At 38.3% G+C, this 11,231-nt stretch overlaps 1 protein-coding gene across 1 annotated transcript in view; it reads right to left on the bottom strand.

Moving 5' to 3' along the window:
* Window positions 1–11,231, bottom strand: part of CACNG4 (calcium voltage-gated channel auxiliary subunit gamma 4) — a 111,767-nt gene that overhangs the window by 2,477 nt on the left and 98,059 nt on the right. Inside the window, exon 3 of the mRNA XM_074220623.1 lies at window positions 1,726–1,866. Coding sequence (XP_074076724.1) covers window positions 1,726–1,866 — 141 coding nt within the window. The remainder of the gene's footprint in view (window positions 1–1,725; window positions 1,867–11,231) is intronic.

The following is an 11,231-nucleotide window of genomic DNA, read 5'->3' as shown; positions in this document are numbered from 1 at the left end:
CCCAATAATATATATATATACACACGTATGCATGCATATGTATATAATACTATTTTTCAACCTTCCAGATAAAGAAATCGAGAATGAGATAGTCTTGCTTCATTTGCTTAAGAACATCTGAAGTAGGATTTAAACCCAGGTGTTTTTGGTCCTGAGACTGGCTGGCTCTCTGTTTACTACAACTTGAATAACTTATTGTCCTTTTCATCAACTTTGACTACATTTCTGTACCTGATTATATTCCTGAATACAAATCATATTGTTGATACCAACCACACATTTCTCAACACAAACTAAAAAGACTTTCTCTTTCTGAAAAAGATTATACTGTTTCAATCCTGGTCAAGTAACTCAATGGTGACTATAGTCTTCATTCCTGATCATATACTCCTGTTCATGTATTGCTTTGGGTCATAGGGAGAGGGAAAAGAAATGAGGGAAAAGAGCAGATGAAGGGAAGAAGGGTAAGGAAGAAGGTGCTCCTGAGACCCCGTTTATGAGGAAGGGAGAAGAATTCAAGTTTTTAAAGGGAAACAAATGAATACTGAGTTTTTTTTCTCTCCTTTGCCATCCCACCCCAACCCCACCTCCAACTCACCACCCAACATCTACCCTCATGTAATACTGAAGTTTTTTGGTGGAAGAAATTTGAGTATAGAGTGGTTTAAGGGAAGGGTCATGGATCTAGAAGTCAGGAGATGGATCTAGTACTGATTAGCCACAAACCAGTCTGGAGATCTTAGTAAATTATTTCAAGTCTCTGGGCCTTATTCCCCAATGAATGAGGAGTCATTTATTCATTTGGTAAGTATTTTTGAGCACTTGAAACTTTCTTAATAAAATTTAAAAAAAAGAATTAAAAAAAGATAAAGGAATGATTAGAGGCAAAAATAAAATTTTAAAAAAGAATTAAAAAAGCTTTCTTTATGTCTTGACTAGAAGAGTGAGACAGATTAGAAACACAGAATGTGAGAAGAGCCCATAGAATGTATTTATTAATTCAGCATTAAGTGTCAACTCTGTCCCAAGTACTCTGTTAGGTTCTGCAGCTATAAAGATAACAATGACATGGTCTTTAGCCAAAATAAAGGAACTTATATTTTAATGGGGGGAGATACATATAGAAATAAGTAAGTATAAAATTTGCCAATAGTTTTTAGCAGTGAGAGAGAGAGAGAGGGAGAGGCGAAGGGAGATAGTGGACAGATAGGACATATTTCTAGACCAAAGTTAGGAATTCTAAGAGGAAATAGTAAGGAAGGAGCATCAAGATAAGAAATGGAAGGTGTTATACTGGGAGCAGCAAGTAGTTCAGTGTATGAAACAGAATAATAAACTCAGAAAAATATGCTGTAACTTGGATGTTATAAAGCAGAATGTTAGAATATTAGTGCTGGAAGAGGCCTTAGAACTCATGGATATCTTTTAACTGATGAGGAAGCTTGAGTCGTAAGAACAGAAAGGAATTTCCCCCAAGGTCATAGAGTTGGTAAGCTGGGGCTAACACTTTAAATAGATGAGGTGTTTGAATGCTATTACTATAATTTTTTTCTGTTAGGTTTTTATGGGGATCTGTACTAGGGAACACTACAGATATGTTCAAAACAGAAAGATGTTGATTTTATTTTAATCACATAACTTTAGAAGTCACCAAAAGGTGCAGGGTTGGCTCTTCCTGATGCTATCCTGGTGGTGAAAAGAAACAGATGGAGAGAATATATTTACCTGCAGCAACGAATAGGATCCCCGCACTAAGGATGATGTTGTTCTTGCTGCTGTAAATTCTCCCGGCACCAATGCAGAGACCTCCCAGTAAAAGAAAGACAGTGCTGAGGATAGGGAAAACGCTGGAAGCCCTAACAATACCTGCAAGAAAGGATTGGAGGGATATCAGGAAGAAGAGAAAAGAAAAGACAATGAGTTATCTGGTTTTCTTCCAGACCTGAAATAAAGATGAAATTTTCCATATAGATGCTGTGGCCCCAGTGACTTTTCTTTGGTTTAAGAATTTCTCATAAGAGTCCAGTTTCCTCATATGTAAAATTGGGGGATCTTCCTACTTACCTTTGGTGTTGAGGGATAAAATAAGATAACATGTATTAAAAATGGGTTGGCAATAAACAGTATAAAAATGCAAGGCATAATTACCCATTCAGCATTGGAAAAGATCTGTAGCCTTATTAACATTGTTTTTTGGCAGAAAAACTAAAAGAGTCAGAAGATAGTTGCATTTCCCTTCTACTTATTGAGGTTCCAATTTTTTATTTTTAACTCTACTCTAATCATCTCTCCAGTACTTATAGAATGGTGCTAGGTAAGTATACAAAGTAGGTTACATATTAGTATAGAGTTTTTCTAACAAAAAAAAAAGGAAACGTTAGTGATGACTCCAATTTTTGATGTTGAAGACATTAGATATCATAGTTGACCCACTCTCCTCCCAATGAAGTAAAAGTGGAAACAAAGGGAAGTAGCTTGGTTTGGGAAAGAACTCATCTAATAGGTCAGGGGATACTGATTAATATTCCTTTCATCATACCATCTAATCTCCTAGAAGGAGAACATGACTACTAATAGGAGAAAAAGCCATACATAAATGGTTGGGCAGAAAATATGGGAGCAAAAATGAGTTTCTCAGATAGTGAAGTACTGTTGAATAGTCCTACAGTAGTTCATATTTTAAATTATTGTTGTTTGTCCTTCATTCCAAAGAGGACCAATGACATAAGGGGGTGATGTCTTGACTTGCCAGAGAATTAGATTCAAGTGAGGCAGAGTTGGACAAAGTGGTCAGTCTCACATCAAAGTCCAGGGGCAAGACAAAAGTCAGGACAATCGGTAATGACATCTTTGATGTCTGACCAAGCTTTAAGCATTCTTTAAGGAACTTTGGAACAAGTTGTTCTCATCTGCCTACTCTGCCAATTCTACACATGCTTGAGTCAGATGTCCTCCTAACTCACCAACTATTAGTCACTCCCAACTTGGTTTAACCCACCTGCTAAGAGGATTTACTATGGTGTGGCCTCCATGCATACTATAGCTTCTTGGAGTCACAAATTGGGTGATGGGTGGCTATGAAAGGTGAATGAGCAGTCTTGAAGAAGACTCAGCAAGCCCTCACCAGAGGTGAAAATCCTCCCATAACATCAATATTTTAAGTATCAATTTCTCAGAAGAACGTAATAGGGGTCAAGGGAAACTTTTTCATGTTTTAAACATTTGCCTATGTGTTCAATAAATAGCTATCCTAGACTCAATCTACTTTATCTATCTAGAGGAGATCCAGTTAATCCCTTTTGAGGGAGATGTGTAACAAGCCTAAGATTTAAAAGATTTTCCCTAGGTTTTCTTGGTTAAAGATGTAATAAGCCAGAAAGTGAAAGAAGACCCATAGTTTTGGGGGTCAGGATCCTCTAAGATATGAACCTTGTTTTATAAGCCCAAACCTAGCACCCTTAGGGGAGATTTCTCCCTTCCCCTAGCTCCTTAGGCTATAGGATTTACACTTATGAAAAAGCTTTTCAATTTTATGCAGTTGAAATTATTTATTTTGTTTTCTATGCTCACCTCTATGCCTTTTGTTAAGAATTCTCTTATGAAAGTTCCTCCTTCCCTTCTCTAATATGTGATAAAGGGCAGCTAGGTGGTACAGTGGATAGAGCACTGGCCTTAGATTCAGGAGGACAGAAGTTCTTACCACTAACTAGCTGTGTGACCTTGAGCAGGTCACTTAACCCTGATTGCCCCGCATCCAGGGCCAACTCCGGTCGTCCTGATCCATATCTGGCCACTGGACCCCTGATGGTTCTGAAGAGGAAAGTGAGGCTGGTGACTTAGCACAGCTTCCCCTCACTCATATCCAATTCCATACTTGTCATGGCATCAACTCCCTGATGTCATGGTCTTCTTAGAAAACAAAAGACATAATTATTCTGTTTATGATAAGATTTTTTTATATTCAAATCATGTTTCTATTTGGAACTTATTGAATATGGCATGAAATGCTAGTCTAAACCCAATATCTACTGGACTTTCCAGTTTTTCTCAATAGTTTTTGTCAAAAATCTAGTCCTTATCCTCATAATTGGTACCCTTTTATTTATCAAATACCAGATACTATTATATTCATTTGCTTCTGGGACTTGTACATCTAATTTTTCTTAATGATCAACTTTTTCTATTTTTTAACCCATACTAAATAATATTTATAATTCTTTTTTATAGTAAAGATTAAAGTTGATCAGATCAGCAAAGGTCCCTTCATACTTATTTTTAAAAAATATTTCCCTTGAGATTCTTGATCTTTTGTTCCTTTAGAGTATTATTTTTTTAGTTCTACAAATTTATCTCTTGATAATATGATTTGTATGGCCCTCAGTTTGTAAACTAATTTAGGTAGTATAACTTTTAGTACATTGGAATGACCCAAATATGAATAATTAATGTGTCCAATCAGAAGCAGGGGGCCAAGGGGCAGATATAATTCAACTGTTTCATTCCAGGGATAAAGAATGAGGAAGTTTCTGAGATCAGTTGAACTGAATGGAGTTAGGCTATTTAAGTGTGTCTTGTTTAGGGAATAGGGCAGCTAGATGGTACATTGGATAGAGCACTGGGCATGAAGTTAGGAAGACTTGAGTTCAAATCAGGTCTCAGATACTTAACTAGCTGCGGGACCCTGGGCAAGATTTAACACTGTTTGCCTCAGTTCCTCATCCATAAAATGAGCTGGAGAAGAAAATGGCAGTATCCAATATGTAAAATTTACCATGAAAATTCCAAATGGGGTCATGAAGAATTAGACAAAACTGAAAAAGAAGGAATAATTGATATGCTTGGTTAATTTTTTGGTCATGATTTTCAAGAAATCTAATGATTTTGAGATGATCTCTCATTCTATTTTCTAGGTCAGTTTTTCATAGCCAAGCTACTTTTTTTCCCCCCCTGGAGTTCTACTTGTAATTATTGTGGAATTAATTTCTTCTATGATGCTATCTTGGAATTCTTCTAATTATAGTAGTTCTTCATTCTTCTGAAATTGTCTTCTATTTACTTGTATCTTCAGCCTTAGTTCCTGGATTTGGACTGTACCAGTCTTTTTTTCACATTTTTGGATAGGGTTAAATCTAGACTCATCTTCCACTCCAACCCTGTCATGGGGTTGGAGCCATTCCTGGGACTAGGTCCAGCACTGGCCTAGATGCCCCTACCCTGTAGTAATTTCAGATGGAATTTCTGCATCCTGGTAACTTTCCTTACAGTATAGTCTTTGCTAGAGAAGCCCTGATTCCTCTGGTAGTTCTGTTTTAGGATTGAGAGATGAATGAATATAGAGCAGTGACCTGCCTCTGCTTTTTTCTTCAGTCCTCTTTTCTTCTCCTTTCTTCTGTTCCTTTATCTTCTCTCTCTTCACCATTCCCTGACATGAGTTTTCATAAAAAATAAAACATATTTTGTGTTTACAAAGATCAATAGTTATATTGCATATAACGGTTTACAAGAGAAAGTGTATATTTAAAGTAGAGACTAAAGTTTCCTTAACCCAGAGGAAGCAGAGTATAAAGCTAGTAGACACAATTATTATTTCTCTTGGAAAAGCCCCCAAACTCCTTATCACCCTTGCTTTTAGGAAGTCCTTTTAAGAAGTCCTTTCAGAAGTCCTGATTGTTGGCTGCAATCCAGGTGTGGTCTCCTGACTCAATTTTCTTCCAAGAAAGTATGCGGTTTTGGACTTTTCCTCTTGGTGAAACCTGAGCCAGCCCTCCCTGGATATCACACCACTTTTTGTAACCATTCACTGGCACCATTAACTGGCATCTGGAACATTTGCAGTTTTTGTTTTGTCTTCTGGTGGAGTTCTGGACTGGATGCAGCATCTCTCTGATGTTTGTTTTCATTTCTATTAAATCTTTATTTCATATTGTACTCTTCTCAATTTTCCTGAAGTGTACTTCAGAGGATGTGAACTTGGCTGTAAATTTTTGCTGGGAGATCTTCTATTGGCTTTCTCTCAAATATTTTAGAGATTTCCTCTTGGTTGTCTCTGGGGAGGTGTCACACTTCTGCTAGCAAGGCAAGAGAAGAAAAATACCCCTGGGGTGTTGAGCAGATGCTGGGGTATGGGGAGAGAGCAGTAGTATCAGGGGTGGGAGTTGTAGTTTGGAACAGTAGAAAAAAGGAAGGAGAGGAAGCAGAGGTTAAGTGAGAGTGTAAGGATGGAGCCTAAGGATGCCTCTGAGATATGCCAGATCTCATCTCTCCATCTCCAGAGTAAGAAATAACCAAGTCGACACTCACAGACTCTTGGAAAAAAAAGTGGGTGAGAAAAAATGTATGGGGTGGGTATTTTTTGAAGGTTTTTTTTTTTTGAAAGACAGAATTTGGGGAAACAAAACAACCAACTAAAAAGGCTACCAGCAGGACATGAGGGGAGGGAATTATTCAGGGGAGAGATGAACCAACCTACACCTTTATGAGTTGAAATTGATTTCAGCTACTTCTCTATGTCAGATTGGAAATGTGACTGAAAACAGCTTCCAAATCCTAGTATTCCTTGCATTTGAAGTTGGAGGGGCTCAGGGTTTGATTGTAATTATGGCCTCAAGTGACCCTGGCCAGATCACTTTATTCTTTTGGTCCTTGACTGTTTCATCTGTAAAATGAAGGGGGTAGGCTGGCTAGAAGGCTTCCAAGGTCTCTTCTAAATTAACATCTAGAAGGGGCAGCTAGGTGGCCTAGTGGATAAAGCACTGGCCCTGGAGTCAGGAGTACCTGGGTTCAAATCCGGTCTTAGACACTTAATAATTACCTAGCTGTGTGGCCTTGGGCAAGCCACTTAACCCTGTTTGCCTTGCAAAAAATAAATAAATACATACATACATACATAAATTAATTAATTAATTAACATCTAGGCTCCTATTCTAAACAACCAGGTGACAAGCAAAGCATTTTTTGTTATTTAGTCATTTTCAGTTGTGCCTGATTCTTTATAACCTCATTTGTAATTTTCTTGGCAAAGATGCTGGAGTGGTTTGCCATTTCCTTCTCTTGTTCTTTTTCAGATGAGGAAACTGAGGCAAACAGGATGGCCCAAGGTTGCACAGGTAATATGTACGTCTGAGATCAGATTTGAATTTAGGAAGATGAATCTTCCTGACTCCAAGCCTGACATTCTCTACTGTGCCACCTAGCTGCCCAAGGCATTCCCTGGTGCTAATCACCCTCCCCTCCATACCTCTTCAAGTCTAGGGCACTGCCCAAGTGCATGCCTTGGGGAACTTACTTCATCTTCTCTCCTTTAGTAAGAGCTTTCCCAGCATTACATGACCTTCCTGTGGAAAGTTTTTTTTTTTTTTTTAAGGTTTTTACAAGGCCAATGGGGTTAAGTGATTTGCCAAAGGCCACACAGCTAGGTAATTAAGTGTCTGAGACCGGATTTAAACCCAGGTACTCCTGACTCCAGGGCCAGTGCTTTATCCACTACGCCACCTAGCTGCCCCTGACATGATTTTCTTTTGAATGCTGCAAGTAGCCTGTGAAAGGACCAAAAGTGGCTGTTCACTTCCAACTTGCAGACTGCTTCTAGTGTGATTTCCTTTGATTAAATAAAGGAAAGGAAGGTTTCTAGAAATATCCTGGGCTTGGATACTTTGGGTACTTTTACCAGGCTTGTGATAGTTTAATTTGTCCCCCTACTTGGAACTGTCAGCTCTAAAATGAGGGAATACTTTCTCTCTCTCTCTCCATCTTTTACTTTCTTGTATATATATCTCTTTTAATTTTTCCAACAACCTGCCAAAGTGAGTATTACTCACTTCTAATCTTTATCTTACATATGAAAAAACTGAGAATGAGAATCTCGATGTCACTGGTCCAGGGAAACAAGGCTAGTAAATGTCAGAGGCCCACCTCCAACTCACGTCTCACTGACCACTAACTGAGCACTCTTTTTGTCCACTGTGAATAGTCTTCATTTTTCTTCTGGGCTGCTCTCCTGACTATCTAGACTTTCTCATTTCCTCATGCTTCTTTCCAGTTACCTTTTATATGCCATTTTCCCCTTTCCTTGTATTTGTATTCCCAGGCTTAGTATATTTTGGCAAATATACAAGAATGATTTTCTGTTTCCTTCTCCAGCTCATTTTACAGTTGAGGAAACTGAGGTAAACAGGATTAAAAGACTTGTCCTAGGTCACCCAGCTAGTAAATGTTTGAAGTCAGATTTGAACTCAGAAAGATGAATCAGAATCAGGAAGATTCTAGGCCTGGCATTCTATGACACCCAGCTACCTGTGTGGCAGACAGTAAGCACTTAATAAATACTTGATCTGACCCACAAAATGCTATTTTGAAAAGCTATCACAGTGGCAGCATGGCATTTTTTTTCATCTGCTATAGCCTTTGAGTTTCACAACCACCTCTATGTGAGGGAGATATTGAAAGTATTATTTTCCTATTTAACAAATAGGGAAACTGAGACTGAAAGTGGGTCACTCTCTACTGGGCCACCAAGCTGCCCAAGGCATGCCCTGTTGCTAATTCTTGACAAAGATACTGGAATATCACTAATATAGCATATAATTTTCCAAGGCCTTATAGTTATGAACTTTCAGAAGGAGTATTCAACTGCAGATCCTTCTATTTTTCCTCTCTATATGTTACATTGTTACAGAACCATTAACCACGCAGTAGAAGAATCTTCCTGAAGACTCATTTTCTTGCTTTGGAGAGCAACATCTGATCTCACGGGGCAGAATCAAACAGTTTATCATTTTGGGGATTTTTTTTCCCAGACATTTGGAATATTAGGAGTCATTAAAAGAATTCTTGACTATGGCATCAAGACACTTTATTAGCAACATGACATTAGGTAAACCGCTTCAGTTCTCCAAGTTTGTGTCCCCATTCAAACTTAGCACAAGCTAACTCACACTCACAGGTTGTGTTGAAGAGGGAAACTACCCCAGATTCAAATTACTCAATGGCATATACTCTAAATGGCATGTAGCCCCCCCACCCCGACCTTTAACCCATCCAGTTGACACAATTAACAAAGGCATTTAATGAAACAGCATAGTAAGAATAATTGTAATAAAATATTATCACTAGAAACTTGGGGTGTACTCTCCCACAAATATACAGCCTAAGTAGACCCAGTAATAAGCACACACACATATAATATACTAGTAGAAATGAGCACCTTAAGAGAACACAAGTGACCAAAGCCATCCACTGGAGATCCCTAAGACTTTTCTTGTGGTTTTCTCATTTTGTTCCCCCAGGGTGTAATATCTCTGCTGATCCCCTTGGACTTGCACTTCTCTAAAACTCACCTGGATTTTCTGAGACTATTTGTTCTATGGGCTGTTCTACTATAAGAGCCATTTCCCACAAAGAGATAGATACAAAGGAAAAAAACAAAATTCTGTTTCAAAGGCTGAGTTCTTTTTTCTATACGCAGCTCTCTTCTTTACGGAGAAGACTGTTCTCAGAGCTTACAAGTGCTCAGGGGCAAGGCTGACCCTTGATTAAGACCAAGTAGATGGAACTTCACACCTCTTAAAGGAGCAAATATGTGTGAACATTTCTTCACATTTCCTTTACATGACCCATAAAAGAGTGAAAGGAATGAACCCTTTAAAATTTGCAAATTTATCACATAGGGTTTGAGCCACTCAAGGTTTTACTCCTTTTACAAACTGTGAATGGAACTATTCGAAGTCTGAAAGGAGTAAAATCCCAACACCTCATTTTTTTTTCCTGTTCCTACCCCTGTTATAGTTGTGGGAAAAGGGCTCAATCTCCTCCACGTAAAGAGGATAACAATTTTCATATAGTCTATCTCCCTTACAGAGTGGCTATGAGGGAAGTGATTTATAAACTTTTAAAGCACTATATAAACACCAGCAATCATTATTGGCTTCACTCTAAGGTTTTGGCTGTGCAAATGGTAGCACAGCAAAATAACCATATCAAAACAATCCATTAAATTGAATAGATTTGTACATTTTAAAGCTGGGAGAGCACCACCAGACAGATGAAGTCTGTGCACTATTTAGAAGTTGGAAGAAAGCCCTTGGATTCTGATGGCATTGATGGCAGGCTAGCTAATAGAGAAACGAAGCCAGCTTTGGAAAAGAATGCTTTCTCCAGAAAAATTCCTCTCATTATGAGGAACAGTCCCTCCCATCTCACTTTTGGGTTTGTATTCCAGCATGAGCAACTGGAGATACCTAGGGAATTTTTTCATATATATACTAAGAAATAAAAAAAAAGATTACAAAAAATCCAATAGTTTCTTTTGACTTCTTTAGTAGAAAGATAAGGGTAAGAGGCAGCTAGGTGGTGCAGTGGATAGAGCACCGGACCTGGAGTCAGGAGTACCTGGATTCAAATCCCACCTCAGACACTTAATAATTACCTAGCTGTGTGGCCTTGGGCAAGCCACTTAACCGCATTTGCCTGACAAAAAAAAAAAATCTAAAAAAAAAGATAAGGGTAGATGGAAGAGATTTGGTCACTGAGTTCTTTATAGCTGACTGGCAAAAACATAGGCATGTCTCATCGAATGTTTTTAATTATTTTTGTGAAAACAGGGCATCAGGTGAAAGACCATAGTGTCCATGGAAACATTATTATTATTATTATTATTATTACACATGGGCAGCTGTATGTTATGAATGGTCAACCTGATGTTAGGTAGGGTTATGTTAAATGATATTCCACTGCTTAACGCAGCACTTTTTAGATAGTTAATAATTGCTTGTTGACTGACCACTGACCATAATGTTTTGGGGAGAGGGGTGATTTCCTGCATTCAATGGATTCTTTGAATATATCCTTGGATCATGTACCAACATGCAATAACATTCAATATAGAGCTCCACTTCAAGTATCCTTTAAATGAATTATGACTTTTCTTGAATGTTGAGGAAACATGGATATACAAGGAGATGAACTCTAAGTGACCTGGACTGAAGTCCTGGGAAACCTGCCAGGTATACACTTTCTTGCCCTAACTCCTTTAGTCTCCACTAATATATCAGACCAATAAACCCTCTAGGCCTTGTTTCTTTAACTCTGGACAGCCAGAACTGTCAGATGGAAACAGAGATCATTTGTCCCAATCCCTTCACTTTACAGTAGAAGAATCAAGAGATTGCTGTCAAATGAAGAGGTTGGCCCAGATAATCACTCATCCCTCAAATTTGATGATTCTAAGATTGGTA

The sequence above is a fragment of the Macrotis lagotis genome, chromosome 2, assembly GCF_037893015.1.
Source record: "Macrotis lagotis isolate mMagLag1 chromosome 2, bilby.v1.9.chrom.fasta, whole genome shotgun sequence".
NCBI lineage: Eukaryota > Metazoa > Chordata > Mammalia > Peramelemorphia > Peramelidae > Macrotis > Macrotis lagotis.
Note: the sequence above shows the minus strand (reverse complement) of the source record. Positions and strands in the feature narration are given on the sequence as shown.